The following is a 22,012-nucleotide window of genomic DNA, read 5'->3' as shown; positions in this document are numbered from 1 at the left end:
GTTTATTAGAAAAGGGTTTGTTTGTTTGTTTGTTGGCAGAGAAAGAGAGATCACAAGTAGGCAGAGAGGCAAGTAGAGAGGAGGAAGTGGGCTCCCTGCTGAGCAGAGAGCCTGATGCAGGGCTCGATCCCAGGACCCTGACATCATGACCTGAGCTGAAGGCAGAGGCTCAACCCACAGAGCCACCCAGGTGCCCCAGGAAAGGGTTTACTTAAATATGCTTATCTACTGCTCTATCTCTATGGTATATATATATTTTCCCATTACTGGGTGGATTTATTAAATTTTTTGCAGCCCTTTGGTTCATTTCTTAAAAATTTTTTGTTTATTTTTTCTTTTCAGTGTTCCAGAATTCATTGTTTATGCACCACACCCAGTGCTCCATGCAATATGTGCCCTCCATAATACCCATCACCAGGCTCACCCAACCACCACCACCCTCCTCCCCTCCAAAACCCTGTTTGTTTCTCAGAGTCCACAGTCTCTCATGGTTCATCTCCCCCTCCAATTTCCCCCAACTCCCTTCTCCTCTCCATCTCCCCATGTCCTCTGTGTTATTCCTTATGCTCTATGATACATTTTGGTAATTTATCAGAATACACAATTTACTTTTCTCTTTGTATTGTTTTTACATCACAATAGGATTCAAAAGTCTTTTGCTTTAACAAGTTTAAAAAAAATACTCTGAAACAAGATCTAATAGATGTAAATAATCTAAATGCTTCCACCATAGTTTTTGCCTTAAAATTTTTGATAGCTTTAGCAAATTAAGATAGATGCTTTACAGTGTATATTTTCTGACACTGGGGCTTATTTTATGAAGGAAACTTAGCTGAATAATTGGAGCTTTCATGTTAACCAAGTTCAGGGTACTTGCTTTACAGTCTCAAATTTTAAGATTTAACACCAGGTAAATTAATATTTATACTGAGCAAGAAATATGTCTGGTTTTCTTTTCTATAAAGCCATTTATCTAATAGATTTTGGAATTTATAGTTAATTTCTCAATTTTTAAAGTATTATATATTTACAGAGTTTAGAATTCAAGCCCTTCTAAAAAAAGACTTGTGCCAAAATAGCTGCTCTCTGACCCAGCTCAAACACAATCCCCGTTCAGCTCTTTCACCCTTTTTTTCTTTATTTCAATCTACTTCTTAAAACCACTTAACTGAGGTATGACTGATAGGTAAAAAGCTGTCTATATTTAATGTATACAGCTTGGTGAGTTTGGTAATAAGTGTACTTCCCTGAAGCCATTATCACCTTCACCACCATCAAGGTCATAGACATATCCATCACCTCCCAAAGTTTCCTCTTTCCCCCTTTACTAGTAGTAGTAATGTGTGTGTGTGTGTGTGTGTGTGTGTGTGTGTGTGTGTGTGTGTAAGAGAGAGAGAGAACACAGGATTTGTCTTGGCAGATTTTAAGTATAAAATCAGCAGTGTTAGTTATAGGTGGTATGAAGTGTGGTAGACCTCCAGAACTTGTTTATACACAGTGTTCTGGCCATTTGGGGCCAACTAGTGAAGGAGCACGACCACGCAAAATCACCACGGGAAAAGTGAGGCCATGCTTTGTAGGTTACAATGTGGAGGTGACTAGGGGAACTGAGGAGCTGTTGAGATGCTGGTGTGAGGTCAGCCTGCTGGTATTGAATTGGCTTGGGCTGTAAGAGCAAAGCACCATGCTGAAGTCTACTGAAAGCTGAAGTCATCAGTTAAACTCATCAAAGTGGGTAATCACATCTACTCAGACATGAGAAAATTCTGAGCAACTCAGGATATATGAATTGGACCTTAAGAGGTCAAACCAGAACCAGCTAAAGGGGAAAATATGCAAAGAACCCAAGCTTTTCTGTAGTCATAATCATTAATAAAAGTGGAAGCCATTCTTTCACTTGAAGTTTGAGGAGATCTGTACATATTCTGTCACCTCATACTGAGATTCAGTCTTAATGATAATTTCTGGTTTGGTCAAAGATGAAGTTTGCATTTGCTTCTTGTGTTTCTTGTTATTTAGAGGTGATTTTCAAGAGGAGGCTGAAGATGACTTTTCTTTATCATCTTAAAACTGGAAGTCCTACTGCACACTAAATTGTACCTCCAAAGTCTCTATAAGTTAAAAAAAAAATTAGATCACCTCCAAATCTTTTTCATCTCATGTACACATGAAAAGACTAAGAGGTTCCCTTAATTTTTAGCCTAACTTTAAAAGAAAACTACATATAACTGCTATCAATTTCAAATGCCATCTATTTTAAAATAAGTCTATTTATAGGACTTTATTTTTTAGGAGCTCCAATACATCCTAAACTGAACTCCACACTAAAGAAATTTATAAGTATTTTGGAAAATATTTGTACTGTACATTCATATTTGTAATTTTAAATGTAATTCAGTTCATTTTCTGTTCAAATTAAATTTATAGTTAAAAGTTCATATGTATATAATTAGTTTATAAAAGATGGGTAGAGAAAGAGTTTGTAAAACAAAATACCTTATTAGGAAATGATGATCTGTCTTGGATATCTGAAAATGAGTCTGGCCCTATAATTTTTCCCACACAGTTTTAATCTACAGTTTAACTTTTATTTTCTAACAGAGAATGTAACTAGAAAAAATTTTTAATTCAGGTATAATTGACATATTAGTTTCAGGCATACAACATAATTGTTATTTGTATATATTGCAAAATTATCACTGTAGTAAGTCTAGTTAACATCTATCACCATATATCATTAGGAAATTTTTTTCTTCTTGTGGTAACTTTTAAGATCTACACTCTTAGCAGTGTTTAAATTCGCAATACAATATTATTAACTATAGTCCCCATGCTGTCCATTACATCTGCATGACACCCTTGTAACTGGACGTTTGTACCATTTGAACTCCTTCACTCATTTTGTCCACCCTTCACTCCCTGCCTCTAGCAATTGACAATCTGTTCTATCTAAGGGCTTAGGGTGTATATATATATATATAAATATATATATTAGTATAATATTAGTATTTAATAGTATATTATATAGTATAATAAATATTATATAGCATATATATGATAGCATACAGTATATACTAGTATAATATATAATTAGTATAATAGTATATAATACATAATATATAATAAACCTAATATGTTATATAAATTATATAAAATATATATATTTTAAGATTTCACATATATATAAAATTTCATACACACGTGAGATCATACGGTATTTGCCTTTCCTGTCTTACTTATGTCATTAGCATAATGCCCTCCAGATCCATCCATGATGTAGCAAAAGGCAAGATCTCACTTCTTTCCGTGTGTGTATCACAATTTTTTAGTCATTCATCCGCCAGTGGATACTTAGGTTGTTCCCTTATCTTGGCTACTATAAAATAATGCTGCAATGAACATGGTGGTGCCTATCTTCCAGTGTGTTTGGGATTTTTTTTAGAAAAGTACCCAGATGTATAACTGCTGGATCAGATGGTAGTTCTATTTCTTATTTTTTGAGGAAACTCCATACTGTTTTCCGTAGTGGCTGTACCAATTTATATTCCCACCAACAGTGCACAGGGGTTCCCTTTTCTCCACATCCATGCCAATATTGTTATTTCTTTGTTGTTGTTTTTAAAGATTTTATTTGAGAGAGAGAGAGGGAGCACAAGCAGGGTAAGTGGTAGGCAGAGGGAGAAGCAGGAGCTCCCTCTGAGCAAGGAGCTTGATGTGGGACTCAGTCCTAGGAGCCAGGGATCATGACCTGATCCAAAAGCAGAGGCTTAACCAACTGAGCCACCCAGGCATCTCTCCTTTTTGTTGTTGTTAACAGCCATTCTAACGGATTAAAGTGGTATATCCTTGTAGCTTTGATTGTGTTCCCCTGATGATCAGTGATGTTAAGCACCTCTCATATGTTTGTGGTCATCTGTATGTCTTTGGAAAAATGTCAATCCAGCTCTTCTGCCCATTTTTAAATTTGTTTTTTGCTACTGTATGGGTTTTTTAAATTTTTATTTTTTTTTAGTTCAAGTATAATCTACAGTGCTTACTAGTTTTAGATGTACAATATAATTTAAAAATTCTATACATTACTTGGTGCTCATCACAGTTAAGTGTACTCTTAATCCTTTCACCTGTTTCACCTATCTCCCAACCCACCTTCCCCACTGGCAGCCTCTGGTTTGTGCTCTTTATTTAAGAAGTTTTTTTGTTCATCTTTTCTTCTTTGTTTTGTTCCTTAAATTTCACATGAGTGAAATCATATAGTATTTTTCTCTGTAATTTTTTTCATTTAGCATTATGCCCTCTAGAGCCATCCATGTTGTTGCAAATAGCAAGATCTCATTCTTTTTTATGGCTGTGTAATATTCTATGGTATGTATGTGTGTGAGCACACATGTATACTACCTCATCTTTATCCATCTAATGGACACTTGGATTGCTTCCCTATCTTGGCTATTGTAAATAATGCTGCAATAAACATAGGGGTGCACACCTCTTTTTGAATGAGTGTTTTCATTTTCTTTGGGTAAATACCCCATAGTAGAATTACTGGATCATAATGGTAATTCTATTTTTCATTTTTTGAAGAACATCCATACTATTTTCCATAGTAGCTGTACCAGCTTGCATTCCACCAACAGTGTAATGTTTCTTTTTTCTCCACTTCCTCACCAACACTTGTTATTTCTTATATTGTTTATTTTAGCCATTCTGACAGGTTCGCCATGATGTTTCATTGTGATTTTGATTTGCATTTCCCTGATTAGTAATTTGGGCATCTTTTCACATGTGTGTTGAGTTTTAGGAGTTCTTTATATATTTTAAATATTAGCCCCTCACTTGCAAATATTTTCTCCATTTGGTAGGTTGCCTTTTCATTATATTGACTTCCTTTACTGTGCAGAAGCTTTTTAGGTTTGAAGTAGTCCCATTTGTTTCTTTTGTTGCCTTTCCTTCTGTTGTCAAATTCAAAAAATCCTTGCCAAGACTGATGTCAGAGAGTTTATCACCTATTTTTCTTTTAGTAATTTTATGGTTTAGTAATTTTATGGTTTCAGGTCTTTATTCTGTCTTTAATCCAGTCTGAATTAAATTTTATACATGATGTATGATAGTTTTTCCAACAGCATTTGTTGAAGAGACTCTCCTTTCCCCATTGTATGCTCTTGATGCCTTTGTTGTAAATTAACTGACCATAAATGTATGGGTTTATTTCTGGGCTCTCTATTCTGTTCCATTGATCTATGTGTCTTTTTTTTATGGCAATACCATGCTGTTTTGATTACTATAGCTTTGTATTACAGTTTGAAATCAGGAAATGTGATGCCTCCAGCTTTTTTGTTTTCTCCTCAAAACTGCTTTTGCCCTTCAGTCATATTCAGTCATACAGTTTCAGAACTGTTCTATTTCTGAGAAAAAAAATGACATTGGAATTTTGATAGGGATTCCTTTTGGTAGTATGGTCATTTTAACATTAATTCTTCCAGCCATGAGTACAGAACATCTATTTATGTCTTCTTCAGCTTCTTTCATCAGTATTTTATAGTCCTCAGTGTTACAGATCTTTCACCTCCTTGGTTGAATTTATTCCTAGGTATTTTATTCTTTTTGCTGCAACTGTATATGGGATCATTTTAATTTCTCTGATAGTTCATTATTAGTATATAAAAACAAAAGATTTTTGTGTGTTTATTTTGATTCCTGAAACTTTAACTGAATTCATTTATTCTAACAGTTTTTGGGTGAAATCTTCCAGGTTTATAGTGGGAAACATAGTATCATATTATCTGCAAGTAGTGATGGTTTTACTTATTTCTTTCTGATCTTGATGGCTTTTCCTTCTTTTCCTACCAAAATGCTCTGGCTTGGACTTCCAATATTATGTTAAAAAAAAGTGGCAAGAATGAGCATCCTTGTCTTCTTATCTTTCAGCTTTTCACTGCTGAATACAATGTTAGTTGTGGGCTTATTGTATATGGCCTTCATTATATTGAGGTACATCTCCTCTATATCCACTTTGTTGAGTTTTAATCATAAATTGGTGCTGCATGTTGTCAAATGCTTTTTCTGCATCTATTAAAGATGGTCCTTCATTTTGTTAATGTGGTGAATCACACTGTTTTACCGATATTGAACCATCCCTGAAATAAATGCCACTTGATCATAACATATGATCCTTTTAATGTATTATTGATTGTGATTTGCTAATATTTTGTTGAAGATTTTGCATCAGTGTTCATTAGGGATATAGGATTGTAATTTTAGGTTTTTTGTGTGTGTCCTTTTCTGACTTTAGTATTAGGGTGATCCTGGTCTTGTAAAATGAGTTTGGAGGTGTTCTCTCTTCTTGTTTTTTGGGAAGACTTGGATAAGGATTGTTCTTAATTCCCCTTTAAATATTTGGTAGAATCATCACTAAAGCTGTCTGGTCCTGCACCTTTATTTGTTGGGAGGTTTTTGATTGCCAATTCAATGTCCTGAATAGGAATTATTAGTCTGTTCAGGTTTTCTATTTATGATTCAGTCTTTGTAGGTTGTGTGTTTCTAGGAATTTATCCATTTTTATAGGTTTTCAAATTTACTGGTATATAATTGTTCATAGTAACTTATGGATCCGTTTTATTTCTGTGGTCTTAGTTGTAACATCTCTCTCATTCTAATTTTGTGTCCTCTCTTTTTTCCCCCTTTGGGGAAGGGGTGTCTTGCTAATGATCATTTTTTAAAATTCATTTTTTATTTTTATTTTTAAATTTTATTTTTTCAGTGTCCCAAGATTGTTTATGCACCACACCCAGCACCCCATGCAATACGTGCCCTCCTTAATACCCACCACCAGGCTCACCCATCCCCCCGCCCCCCCCACCTGTTTCTCAGAGTTCAGTCTCTCATGCTTCGTCTCCCCCTCCAATTTACCCCAATATACTTTTCCTTTCCTTCTCTTAATGTCCTCTATGTTATTCTTTATGCTCCACAAGTAAGTGAAACCATATGATAATTGATTGTCTTGTCTCTGCTTGACTTATTTCACTTAGCATAACCTCCTTTAGTCCTGTCCATGTTGATACAAAAGTATCAACATCCTTTCTGATGGAGGCATAAAACTCCATAGTAGATATGGACCATATCTTCTTTATCTATTCGTCTGTTGAAGGGCATCTTGGCTCTTCCCACAGTTTGGCAGTTGTGGCCATTGCTGCTATGAACATTGGGGTACAGATGGCCCTTCTTTTCACTACATCTGTATCTTTTGGGTAAATACCTAGTAGTGCAATTGATGGGTCATATAGCTCTAGTCTTAATTTTTTGAGGAACCTCCACACTGTTTTCCAAAGAGGCTGCACCAACTTGCATTCCCTTACATTGTGAAAGAGGGTTCCCCTTTCCATATTCTCTCCAACACTTGTTTCCTATTAATTTTGGCCATTCTAACTGGTGTAAGGTGATATCTCAATGTAGTTTTTTTTTTTTTTTTTAAGATTTTATTTATTTATTCGACAGACAAAGATCACAAGCAGGCAGAGAGAGGAGGAAGCAGGCTCCCTGTGGAGCAGAGAGCCCGATGCGGGGCTCGATCCCAGGACCCTGGGATCATGACCTGAGCCGAAAGCAGAGGCTTTAACCCACTGAGCCACCCAGGCGCCCCTCAATGTAGTTTTGATTTGGATTTTCTTGATGGCTAATGATGATGAACATTTTTTCATGTGTCTGTTAGCCATTTGCGTGTCTTCTTTGGAGAAGTGTCTGTTCAGGTGTTCTGCCCAATTTCTGACATGACTGTTTTTTTGGGTGTTGAGTTTGAGAAGTTCTTTATAGATCTTGGATATCAGCCCTTTGTCCGTAGTGTCATTTGCAAATATCTTCTCCCATTCTGTGGGTTGCCTCTTTGTTTTGTTGACTATTTCCTTTGCTGTGCAGAAGCTTTTGATCTTGATGAAGTCCCAAAAGTTCATTTTCACTTTTGTTTCCTTTGCCTTTGGAGACATGTGTTGAAAGAAGTTGCTGTGGCCGATGTCAAAGAGGTTACTGCCTATGTTCTCCTCTAGGATTTTTTTTTTTTTTTAAAGATTTTATTTATTTATTCGACAGAGACAGAGATCACAAGAAGGCAGAAAGGCAGGCAGAGAGAGAGGAGGAAGCAGGCTCCCCGCTGAGCAGAGAGCCCGATGTGGGGCTCGATCCCAGGACCCCGGAATCATGACCTGAGCCGAAGGCAGAGGCTTTAACCCACTGAGCCACCCAGGCGCCCCTCTCCTCTAGGATTTTGATAGATTCCTGCCTCATGTTGAGGTCTTTCATCCATTTGGACTTTACCCTTGTGCATGGTGTAAGAGAATGGTCAAGTTTCATTCTTCTATACATAGCTGTCCAATTTTCCCAGCACCATTTATTGAAGAGACTGTCTTTTTTCCACTGTATATTTTTTTCCTGCTTTGTCAAAGATTATTTGACCATAGAGTTGAGGGTCCATTTCTGGACTTTGAACTCTGTTTCACTGGTCTATGTGTCTGTTTCTGTGCCAGTACCATGCTGTCTTGGTGACCACAACTTTGTAGTGAAGCTTGAAATCAGGCAAGGGATGCCCCCTACTTTGTTTTTCTTTTTCAACATTTCCTTAGCGATTCAGGGTCTTTTTATTTACCTTAAAAAAACAAACAAACAAACAAACAAACAAAAACAGCTCTTAGTTTCATTGATACACATGTCTTTCTAGTTTCTATTCCATTTCTTTACATTGTGATCTTTGTTATTTCCTTCCTACTACTAATTTTGGACTTCATTTGTTTTTTTGTTTTTTGTTTGTTTGTTTTGTTTTTTTAAGGTATAAAGTTAGGTTAGACTTTTTGTTGTTGTTTCTTGATGTAGGCATTTACTGCTATGAATTGCCCTTTTAGAAACATCTTTGCTGCATCCTCTTTTATGTCGTATTTCTATTATAATTTTTCCCAAGGAATTTATTTATTTATTTGTTCTCTGGCCCATTGGTTGCTCAGTAGCATGTTTTTTAATCCCCACATTATTTCTGAATTTTCCAGTTTTCTTCCTCTGATTGATTCTTGTTTATACCATTGTGGTCAGAAATGATGCTTGGTATCACTTTAGTCTTCTTAAATTTATTAAGATTTGTTTAGTGGCCTAACTTATGATCTACCCTGGAGAATGTTCCATGTGCACTTGAGAAGAATGTGTATTCTGTTGTTTCTGGATGGAATGTTAAGTATATAACTGTTAAGTCCTTCTGGTTTAACATGTCATTTAAGTATATTATTTCGTTGTTGACTTCCTCTCTGGATGATCTTTGGAAAAACTATTATTTTCTTTATATCAAGTTAGAATTAGGACCAGTGGATTTTAGGGCACCTAAGGAAATTCAAAATCTTTAAAAGATCATACTAAAATTTGAGATGTAAAGGGAATTATAAGCAATTTATAAATAGTTCCCTTTTGCTGTTGATTAATAAAAAGCTCTCCAGACAAAAGACAAAAAAGAAAAAAGTTCAGTCTCTTTCTTCCCGTCAATATGCCAACAGTATACTATTTGCTCCAAACTGGCTAAAGTAACCCGAAGCCAGAAGGAAAATGAGCTAGTTGGTAAAGTTCTAGAGTTCAGCCTCACAAGACAGGATAGTGGACAGAAGAAAAGAGAATGGATCTGAAGTACAAATAGATTGATATCCAGCACAGTCCATACCTTTTGATCTTCAGCCTCTATTTCTGTCCTTTATTTAGGCAACAATTTCTGCTCTCAACACAGAAAACAAAATTCTGTAATCTGCCATTTCATAAGATGATGTCAACTCAGTCATATTTTTCTTATAAACACATGGAATCTCTAAAATTCTATGTATGAGATGATAAAATATGTCTCAATAAATTTAAAAGGACTGAAACAATACAAAATAGATTCTCCAAACTTAACAAAATTAAAACAAAAATAAACAACAAAAGGATTGAGAAATTCCCAACTATTTTGAAATTAAATATACTTCTAAATAATCCATGGTTCAAAAAAGTAATCAAAAGGAAATTTAAAAATATTTTAAACTGAATGAAAATAGAAACAAAACAAAAATTTATGGAATGCAGGTAAAGCAGTGCTAACTGGTAAATTTATAGCTTTAAATGACTATATTTAGAAAAAAGCTCTTAATAACCTAGGTTTAAACATCTGGAAAAAGAACAGTAAAACCTAAAGCAAGCAGAAAAAAGGAAATAATGAAGATCAGGGTTAAAACCAATGGGAAAAAAATGGGAAAAAAATCAATGAACCTCAAAATTTATTATTTGAATAGATAGACAAAAGTAATATGATCAAGGAAAAAAGAGAAAACACAGACCCAAAATCAAGAATGAAAGTGGAGACCTCACCAATCTTACATAGATTAAAAGGATCAGAAATACTGTGAAAAACTTTTTGCCAACAAACTATTTAGATAAAGTCCTAGACACATAAATTATTGTAACTAACTCATGAAGATATTTTTTAAAAACCTCAGTAAGCCTACAACCTACAGAGAAATAGAAACTGAATTAATAAAGATTTTTTCATCCAAAAAAAGCCCAGATGGCTTCAGTTGTTAATGCTGGCAAACATTTAAATAAGAAATAATACCAACTATTTATAAACAGTTCCAGAAAAGAGGAGGAATACTTCTGAACTCATTCTATGAGGCCATTATTACACTGATTCTAAAGCCAGAAAAAAACAGAAGAGAAAACCACAGACCATTATCTCTCATGAGTTACAGAAGTAAAAGTTCTCAATTAAGTATTAGCAAATCAAATCCAGTACCTCTTTTGAGGTACTATTAATGATCCATTTCTTGATTTACTGGTAAGTCACTTAGCTGAATATTTTTGTCTTTTGCACTTAACTGTGTTATGGTTCAAGATTTTAAATAAAACACATAAAGAAAGGAATGCTTAGTCTGTGCCTTCAAAGTACAAGTAATTTAGTTAAAGACTAATAGGAAAACAGAACTAATGAAAGAATCTGACAAGTACCCTGTAAGGCATAAAGTACTGAAAGGAAATGGGAACACAGGCAATCCATGTATACTGTGTTTTTTTTTTTTTTTTTTTTTTTCTTTTGAGAAGCTATGGGGAGAAAAAAACAGGAAGAAGTTTATGAAGGAAGAAGAATTTGGGTTGCCTTAATCATGGATGAAGGGAATTTCAGTAGGAGAAGAGAAAGAAAAATTTAGGCAGACATCTGCATGAACAAAGCAAAATCTATTTGGGATAAATATCAGGTCAGGTTTGGCTCTACCACCACATGTAGAGATGGGATGGAAAAAATCACTTGAAGGCCAAACTGAGGAAATGTGAACTTACTCAAAGTGTAGAGGGAGCAACTTAAGTTTAAGTTTTCAAAGCATAGACAAGACATATGCTTTGGGGCTATTAGTTTGGGAATTAACAAGTTTAATGGACTGCACCAGGCAGATGGAAAAAGGGTTATTAGCAGCTAAGGGACTAAAGAAGTGGTTCTTAACCATGTTTTCAAACTTTCAGGAGTCAGATTCAAACCATTTTCATAACTTGTCTTATCTCAGTCTCTCAAGTTTCCAGATACTGTATGACAAATGACACTGCAACAGACTGAATTTCGTAGAAGTAGCTAGGAGAATCCAGGAGGTCCTCTATTAACCCAGACAGCAAAGACCTAAACCTGAAATACTGAGTCATATGTTTTTATATTTATATTTATTTTGTATTTATTTTTTAATTTATTTTGTATTTGTATTTTTATGTATAAAAATATAAAATGATCCCAATCTTAATTTTGTTTTGTAAAATAGTTATATTTTTATTAAAAATGTTATTTAACATATGGTTATGATTTTTAAAGGAACTAAATTTTTACATTTCTAATTTTGAATACACGAAATACAAATAGATGTAACACATATAAACAAAAGCTCTTTAGAGTTCTCAATAATATTTTATCAGTATAAACCTTTTGTACTGAGACCAAAAGGTCTAAGAATTTTTGGAAAGAAAAAAGAGCATAAAACACAGTAGTAGTAATGGAAATGAGTGAAATGAAGAATGAAATGGAAAAAGATTAAATAAATGATAGGAGCTGGACAACCAATAAATGGGGGGGGGGGGCAAATGGGGAAAGAGATAAAGTAGAATCCAAAAGTTCAGCCCAAATGACTTCTAAGAATGGCAACATAAGAGGTAAGGAAATAAAGATCAGGAAGTTTGGGGTATCAAGAATTCAGTTTTGACACAGATGAAATGGCAGCCAAGCAGAGAGAAAAGTAAAGACAGCCAAGCAGAGAGACACTGAAAAAATTAAATAAAATCCATAAAGACTAAGATACAGTTTGATGGTTATGTGCGTAGGAAAGACCAGGTTTTTCTGGTATCTGAACATAATGGAGCATCACTTCAAGCAAAAAAGATACACATAAGCAGTACCATAAATCCTGGATCACTTGTTCCCAATTCTTTGGTAGAAGGTTGTTTTAGTTTCTTCTGAAAAGCTCTCTTAGACAATTCTGAAAGCTTCTGGTTACATTTATCTTTTCTAAGTGCTTTTTAAATTCGTTCTCAGTCTTGGTTAAATTGCTAATTTTAGGAGGCACAGCTCTAGGGGAATCAGACTGAAAAGACAGACTTCATTCTTAGTCACTTTCTCTGGAGTTCGCTTTTTTTTTTTTTTAAATGAAGATAATATGCAAGTTTAATGTATTAGGATTCTTCAGATCTAAAATTTTATGAAACAGCTATTAACACCCTTATCATGCGCAAACACATACTCCCAATCTCCAAGAGCTATAGAACAAACCTAGATATTGACTAGCAGTATTTCTCAACTGTCTCTGTCATTACTATATAATATAAAGTAGGAATCTCTTAACTTTGTTTTAAAAGTTACCTCTTTTGAACTTTAAGAGAGGTCCGAAATCCTAGTATTTTGTCAAAAAATTTACTTGACTGGCAGACTTCGCAATTTTGCAAGTTTTCAAAATATTCTTATTTTACCACTCTACCTCCTTTAACCATCACCTTTCCAGGCTGAAGAGTTCTACGATTGTTTTGGTCAATCTTAAAAACCTCTTGACTCTCTGATCCTTTAAGCTGACAATATCCAGATTTTCTTCAATTCTGTTAAGTCTTAAAATCAAGGAGATTAGAGATGAATTAAATACTACAGGCAGAAGAATATTGTTGTTGGTGGGGAGGGGGACCATCACTTTCCTGGGCTTTTTGGTGGCAAAGTATTAGGTTACTATCTTCATGGAATTGTTTATGGAAGTTACAGTGTATAGCATGCTTATCTTTCATTTTACTAGCAAAAGAATTCCTTTTTCCCCCCAATGAAATTTTATATAACATCTCACTATATAAAATGGGCCAGAAAGTACAACACTCCAGTGGAGCTTTGTAAATGCCTAAAGCCCCACAGACTCAGTTAGCCCTGTCCCTCCTTCAAATCCCATCCAACAAAGGCTTTTTTAGGCAACATGGAGTGCACTGTGAAAACCAACACTTTATAGCATCTTTAAATGTTAACGATCCCAATATGCATTAAGAATCAAAGCCTCATATGAAATAAAGCAATTACTTCAGAAGGCCTCTTTACTGCAACTTCAATAAAACATTACAAAATCCATTTCTTCTCAATTTAGTTAAACATAATATAAAACTTATCACAGACGCATCTTAGGAAAACTGCCTTTTTCAAGCACTGAAGGAATGAACACACAGCATCAATGCAAACAACACCAGCTAGTAATTCCTCCTATGGTAGATGTCAATATAGTAGATATCAAAGACATGTTAACACTAAAACGGATCAAGATTATTTTTTATTGCACATATGCTTACAAATTTGCTGTTTTAGGTAGAGCTAAACCTCAAGTATTAAGTTAGTTTCAGACATATTTCCATCACCTGAATTACAGCAGTGAATTGCCTATATGTTCCTCTAGGATTATGTTTCAGAAATGAGAACATTAACCTTCTCAATTTGTCTAGTTTACTGGAGCACAGATTTAACATTTAACAGATTTAGCCACTCAAAACCAAACATCATACTGTAAAGAAAACAATGCATATGTCTATTCATTAACTCAGGCTCAGAGAACTTCTGATTACATAATATTATAAAAAGTCTTCAAAACTATTAATTCTTGTATGTATAATTAAGCATTTATTTTGGAAAACTAATATTTTGAGAAACTGATTCATAATCAGGTTTTTATATGGTCTCCCCTCCCAACCAAAAAACCACACACAATGACTCCAAATTTAATAAAGGAACCATTATCTTGGACTAAGCTTCAGAATAGTATTCACATTCTCTTTTCACTGTATTCCATATTTTAATGCAAAATGTGCTGTACAAATTGAAATAATACAGCATTTGAGCAGTCCACACTTAAAATAGACCTGGAACATTGACGACCTGATCAAAAGACAAGAATGAAAACAAACTACAACTGCAAACACAAAATTTGGTTATTAATGGATCAGAAGTAATGGCTGATGCTCCTACTTTAAGCTCATCAATATCATATATTAAAAAAAAAAAAGTGACAACAGATATTTGGCAATATCTTCTAAATCATTTATCCCAAATTCTCAAATAGTTATTTTTCATTCCTCACTCTTAAATTTTATACTTCAATCACTCATGTTTTCCTTTCAGACTGTTCAGAAGAAATAATTCTACTTAAACTTTTAACCTAGAGAAATTTTTCCTCTCACATTTTTACATAAAGTTACTAAAATCACAATTCTGTGGCATTTGTTTTTATCATACAAACATTACATACCTAAGCTGCACTAAAGAAATTAGATTCTTTCTTTCTCATTCTATCTAGAATGATGTTACCAAATTTGTAAGAACTCTTTTCCATAGCTCTTCTTTGTAACAATCATGACTGATGAAAAATGCATTTCATCTCCAGAGCAAATTAGCATCCATGCTTATTCCACATAGGTACTGCTAGTGGTCCCTGTGGTGTCCTTTCAACAATGACAAACTCATCAGGGTTGCCAAATGCCTCATAAAAAACCAATAAATCTTGTATCGCACGCTCTTCAATCTGAAAAAAGGATGAAAAAAAAAACTTGCTTTAATCTTTCAGCAGGATTATATTAGCTTTTAAATTTCCTTTTGTGGAAGTACACTTTCTATGAATACAATGCAGCAGAACTAAATTAGGTATCCTGCTATTCCCTTTGCAAGTAGAAGGCATAAAAAGGCCTGAAAAAGAATAATCAGATACCCACCCTCCCTTGAATTTTAATCTAGAGCAGAAAGAAAGAAAACCCTGAAAATAGTTGTTGGAATCCATTCATTCCAATAATTTCAGTGAGATACTTTCTGCTTCCAAGTCTCCTAACTCTTCAGGACAACTATGGGTCTTATCTGTTTCCAACCCTGGCTCCCTGGTCTTTCAACTAAATCTGTGGAATTTTAATATCCCTCTAATAATTTCTCTTTTCCGTAGGTTAGCCAAAGTTGGTATCTGTGGCTTACAACCTAAGAACACTTACTGATCCATAAGTACTAGATAATGCCAAGTTCATTACTGATCACTTTCATACATGTGTATATATATATATATATATACACACTATATATATATATATATAAAAAATTTTTTTTTTTTAAGAGAGCATGCATGAATGTGGCAGGAGGGGGAGAGGGACAGAGAGAATCTTAAGCAAGCTCCACTGCCCAGTGTGGAGCCAAAAAAGGGGTTTGATTTCATGACCCTGAGATCATGACTTGAGCCAGAATCAAGAGTCACATGCTTAACAGACTGAGCCACCCAGGTGCCCTACTGATCACTTTTAAAAACTAAAACAGTCCAAAGCATCACCAGTGCTAAAATAAAAAGTTACTCTTGTGACAATTTATTTGTTCTAAATTAATTATCCTGAATTCCTTCTATTAATACTATTGAGTCCCTTAGTTTTATATTACATTTTAACATGATAAATATATGTACCTTTGTGATGAAAACAAACATAATTTTCTCAAGATGAAATGTAATGTAGCCCTTCTCTAAATTAAGTCCATAAAGGCACATTACCTACCTGAATCAAAGCCAAGGGTTTTTCTCGACTTCTGATAAGAGCTGCTTCCTGCTGTAGTTCTTCTTCTACAATAGATGCAAAAGTGACTGGGGCTACCATGGAAGGAGCAGTCAATGAAGAAGACAGCCAGGGACTAAAAGAATAGTAACAATGAGTTCTCATTCATCATCGCAAATTTTTACATATAAATTCTCCTCTGAAATAGTCAACAGTGTTACATTTTTTTCCCAGTGACCTACAATATGAAGGGACTTGGAAGCTTTTGCATTCTCTTTACAGAATGGTGAGGTGAGAAAGAGAAGCAAGGAGAACTAATATTTTATTTGGATCAGTGCTGTAGAGAAAACTTTAGAAAACACCAAAACGCTGGATGGAACAGAAATGATATAACCAAACAGAAAGGTAACTCAAACTGTGGAGTAGACAGTAGTCAGAAAACTCATTCTATTCAATGTACTACTCCCAATTTTTAGTATTATCTTTCACTACTAAACAATAGCTTAGCTGTGGAGGCTCCAAAGCTAATCAATTAGCCTTACTTGTGACTGTCTAGAAGTGGTAAATCTGAAATATGGTTGCCTTCTGGTCCTGGGGTACCATGAGTGGAGCATCTGCAAAACAAATGCCAAAACTGGAGGTTAAAACTTCTACTAATATTAATAAAATTGTTTACTAATAGAAATACAGAGGAATAATTATAAGTCCTGACTCAGGATTCAAGTTAATGAGTGGAAGTCAGACTTACCTTTAAAATTATAAGAAAAAAAAAAATCTACAGGGGTGCCTGGGTGGCTCAGTCAATTAAGTGTTTGCCTTCAGCTCGGGTCATGATCTAAGTGTTCTGGGATCAAGCATCCAGGCTCCCTCTCTCAAATAAATAAAAACCGTTAAAAAAGAATCTACAGGTAGTTATAAAATCCTGTGTATAAAATACCAGAGAGGAAGATGTTGTAAGAAATGGTCTACTTTTTCTAATATTCATACAGCCATTTACTATTATCAAACACACAATAGGAAATATGGAAAACTTTGTAAATGAAGTTTTACATTAATAATAGTTTATGAATAAAAATGAAAAATTAGCACTAAGTTTCAAAATACATACACACCAGATAATTAGCCAAATTGTATGAACTAATACAGTAAATACTTCAATAAGCCAGGCATTATAGGATAGAAACAGATATGATTTCTATGTTCTATGAACTCACAAAATGAGTAAACAATAAATAAAATGATACATAGCAGAAAATTACTTAGACTCTATCTAACAAGGACTATGAAAATAAAAAAAAGATTTGGTATTTGAGAGGGTCTCATGGAAAAGACAATAAAAGAAGTATAGGATGAGGCGATAGAAGTTTTCTTGTAAGGGAAAAAAAATGAACAAAGTTACTACAGAGACTGGCCTAATTGTGGAATTTTATAGCTAGAAAGGTACCTAGAGTTTATCAGGATTAATCAAATGCCCTCTTTCAGGAATGAGCAAATTTAGGCCTAGGCAGGTTTAATACAAAGTCAGAGAATGAACAAACAGGGTCTAAAATACTGACTTCCTGATTTATTTATGGATCATTTGTACAGTTGTTATGTATGTGTAGCACTATGGTGCTGAAAATCAGGCTGACAAAAACTCGGTCCCTTCAGGAGGGAAAACTGAAGGGGGAGAAATCAGAGAGAGAGAGATGAACCATGAGAGACTATTACAGACTCCAGGAAACAAACTGAGGGTTTCAGAGAGGAGGGGGGTGGGAGGGATGGGGTAACAGGTAATGGCATATGCTGGGTACTGAGGTGGGCACATGTTGTGATGAGCACTGGGTGTTATATGCAAACAATGAATCACTGAACACTACATCAAAAACTGATACTATCTAGTGGCTAACTGAAGATACAAACAAAAACCTCAGTCCCTTCCCCTCCAAAAACTCTGAGAGGAAAGATTTAAAAAATCTATTTATAGGGGCGCCTGGGTGGCTCAGTGGGTTAAAGCCTCTGCCTTCGGCTCAGGTCATGATCTCAGGGTCCTGGGATCAAGTCCAGCATTGAGCTCTCTGCTAGGTGGGGAGCCTGCTTCCCCCTCTCTCTCTCTCTGCCTGCCTCTCTGCCTACTTGTGAACTGTCAAATAAATAAATAAAATCTTTTAAAAAATCTATAAACAACAATAAAACAATATGAGATAAAACAACTGATACTTGTCCCAATTTGCACAAGTAGTATGGATTCATAGGAGAAACTGACATGAGGGCTTCACTGAAGAAATGGCATTAAAGCTGAGGACAGTGGCACTGAAATAGGGTTTTTGGCTGTAAAATATATGGGATGGTAAAAGACTTTGGTAACTTAAGTAAAGATATTAATAGAATGACAGGATTAGAGTTTGGAAGAGATTAAAAGAGAACTAAAGTTAAAATGAACCATGAGTGCCAGAGTACAAAATGCACTGAAAGCTAAAACATTTAGACCTGATGTATGGGCAAATAAATTCACTGAGAGTTTTTTCAAATATTTTATCTCACTTAATCTTTGCAATACTCTATAAAGAAAACATGTATTATTTCCATTACAGTGATTAGGGAATTCAAACTCAAAGAGTATTATATATAATTGCCTGATTCACAGGTTGGGAAGTAACAGAAACAGAACACGAAGCAGATCTTTTTCACTCAGAGTACAGTATGTTTTCCATTATCATAAACCTGCCTTTATTTCTATAATTTCCCTTAGTTCAGAATACATTCCACTACAAATGTCTTCTTATTCTTTAAGGACTGGCTTAAATAACACCTTCTCTCTACTCCTACAGCACTTCAACTACTATTACAGAGCTTCCCACACTGTGTTGCTATTGTTTTCACATCTGTCTTAACTGCTAGATTAGTCTCTCAAGGTATAGCACTGTGACTCACTGGTGTGTCCAACAGAATACCTGGAACACAGTTGTTTGTAAAAACAGAATTAAAGAATAAATAACAGAGTAAGAAAGTCAGAGGATTTTAAGTATGAAATGAAAACAGGTTTGTTTTTTTTTAAAGTTCCTAATTCCTTTGAATTACGGATAACTCTTTTCTTCTAGATGGTAGGTACTGAGTGAACTGAAAATAGGTATAGTTATAGGTTCTTAGTTTTAAGCTCTAGGACTTGAAATCTATAGGATACTTGACCTATGATATCCAAAATAAGAGAAATCTCCAGGATGAAGTAAAAAAACATCTAGCCAGGAGAAAAATGAAGCTAAGAAAATGAATTAGAAAGCTACTGAATAAATGTTACAAGATGATGAGTATCTAGACTAGAATAGCTACAGAATGAATGAAAAAAATTCTACATTCTGATGGAATAGAGTGCTACTTTAGTAACTAAATGCAAATTCCATGGTTAAGTTCCTTAAAAAGTCCTTGAAGGAAGGAAAGAAGGAAAGAGAGACAGAAAGAAGGAAAGAAAGGAAAAAAGAAAGAAAAGAAAGGCCCTAAAGTCAGTCCGAGATTAGAGATTAGAGGCCTTCTAGGGCACTAAAGCATAACATGGAATAAACACAGATAATGACTTGAGTGCTATTCAAAAATCCCTCCAGTGTCTGGGATTGGCTAAAAGTGTTTGACACTTTTAATGAAATGAAAAAATATTGTAGAATCCATTATTATTTAATTAAGAAGAGCAGCTACAAGCTGTCTGCGAAAAATGGTATGATACTGGCTAAAACAAATTGAGTATCGGGACTAAAGTATCTTATTTAGGCCTTGTTAAATCAAACTTAAGCAATCAGAGCTTAAGTATAACAACTGACCTGTATAACATTTTATAATTTATAAAGTACTTGCATATGCATCATCAGATGTTAAGCCTTATAATAAACTTGTATGATATTATTCTTTTTTTTTTTTAAGATTTTATTTATTTATTCAACAGAGAAAGAGATCACAAGTAGGCAGAGAGGCAGGCAGAGAGAGAGGGGGAAGCAGGCTCCCCGCTGAGTAGAGAGCCCAACGTGGGGCTGGATCCCAGGACCCTGGGATCATGACCCAAGCTGAAGGCAGAGGCTTAACCCACTGAGCCACCCAGGCGCCCCTGTACGATATTATTTTTATTTCAGATGTACTTAATCTTGTTCAGAAAGGTTCACAGAGGGCTACTGTGTTAGACTGAAACTCAAATCTGTTTTCTAAGATTGTAATCCCAGAAGTCTTTCCATTACTGATTTTTTCAGTTGATAATGTCATTGGCTATAAATTTACCCAAACAACTGAAAGTTCATGAAAATTTCAACTTAGAATGAAGCTAAACTATTAGAGCTATGATTAAACAAATATCAAAAACATGATAAGCTTTCAGATAATAAATACAGCATTGTTAAGCTGCAGGTATTTGCAACACAGAAATAGACATCTCAATAGACAATCTGTATAAAATTTAGCCTTCTGAAAATAAAAGCAACATTAAAAGGCTGGCTAAAATAAAATCTACTTTCAGGGATTTTTGTTCAAACTGAACAACATTAATCTTACCAAATTTAGACTTTGAGAATAACTAAATTACTTCTTACTCATACCACTGACTTTTAATTTTTTTAAGGAATTCTGTATTAGCTTAATTACAAAGATTTTTATGTTTAGAGCTGATGGAATAATTTTTGCCTCACAAGTAGCTTTCCTTACCAATAAGAAACACAAGATCATTTTCTGCCCAGAATTACATAAAGGGATGCTTAAGTGGAAGGAAAATGAAAGAAAACACATGAAAATGAAAAAGAACATATAAGTAACAATAAACACATAAATTCCACAAATTCCTCTTTTCTGCATTTTAACATCCCCAAATAACACTGCCATTCCTGGATTTCCCCAGCCTTGGCGGGGGTGGGGGCAGGGGGTGGAGGGGTGGAGGGAATCATATTTTCTACATTTAAAACAAGAATACATGATTTGAGGAATTTCCTAAGATGAACTCCATAACACCTGCCACACAAATTCCCTAAAGGAACATACCATTTGTCTTCCAGCTATAATTCTCACTATTACCTCTATTTACACCATCTCTATTACACTTCTGCTCTCTTAAAAATCCCATTCTGTGTTCAAAAGCTTGTGGCAATAGATCAATATTTTTTTGACATTATTCATTATGGCCATACATATAATGATCAAATAAATATTTGGCACTGAATAAGAAAAGTGTTTATGAACTACTACTCAAGCCCTTCTTCAGTTGGGTTTTTCTTGATAATTCCAACCCATAGTCATTTTTTCCCCTCTCACCACTCACCTGACACTTAAATCATATACTGCTTGTGACTTAATACTGTTATATTGTATTCCAATTTCATTCTTGACCTTTCATTTACCTTTCATGTGTGCACGTTTAGACTTACCAACTAGATATTTCAAACATACTTAAGGGACTAGGCCTATATTTAACACTTCCTATGTATACATCTAATAGAGGCAAGCAGAATGTTGTTCATATATAATTTGGTGAATTAATATTTTACTTTGTTTCATTATTTCTTTTTTAAAAAGCTCACTTATGATTTCACATTTTCTGTAATGAAATTAAAAAATGAAAGTCAAGCGATTTCCTTTCTCTGTGATCATATATTATACACTGATCAGTGATAATATACAGCTATTTAAAACATTAACTTCCACTTACCAAACAGACAAGCTATGGATGGCATGACATCATTCTACACTCCTATATAATACTCTTGTATTATAGTATATACTGTTATAATACTCCTGTAGAATACTGTATACTATTATACACTCCTTTACAATTTCCAAACCCATATAATAGCAGAAGCCACTTTTCACAATTAAGAGCCTTGATGTTATAGCACACTCTAGTGATCAACTATGAAACCACAGATCTTCAATATTTTCAGACAGACTTATCCAATCTATAGTGTTAATATTTAAAATGTAAAAATATTAAAGTGAACTTAATGCTCATAACTTACAA

The 22,012-nt window shown here is 34.5% G+C and overlaps 1 protein-coding gene across 2 annotated transcripts in view; it reads right to left on the bottom strand.

Annotated features, from left to right (window-relative positions):
• Positions 1-13,565: 13,565 nt before the first annotated feature.
• Positions 13,566-22,012, bottom strand: part of IBTK (inhibitor of Bruton tyrosine kinase) — a 96,136-nt gene continuing 87,689 nt past the window's right edge. For both annotated transcript variants that reach the window (XM_080806284.1, XM_080806285.1), the window contains exons 27-29: positions 16,593-16,664; positions 16,054-16,186; positions 13,566-15,053 (exon numbers count right to left, since the gene is read on the bottom strand). In XM_080806284.1, coding sequence (XP_080662410.1) covers positions 14,922-15,053; positions 16,054-16,186; positions 16,593-16,664 — 337 coding nt within the window. In that variant the 3' untranslated portion in view covers positions 13,566-14,921. The remainder of the gene's footprint in view (positions 15,054-16,053; positions 16,187-16,592; positions 16,665-22,012) is intronic.

Source organism: Martes martes, assembly GCF_963455335.1.
Source record: "Martes martes genome assembly, chromosome: 6".
In the NCBI taxonomy this organism is placed as follows: Eukaryota; Metazoa; Chordata; class Mammalia; order Carnivora; family Mustelidae; genus Martes; species Martes martes.
This window is presented reverse-complemented; position numbering and strand designations above follow the sequence as displayed.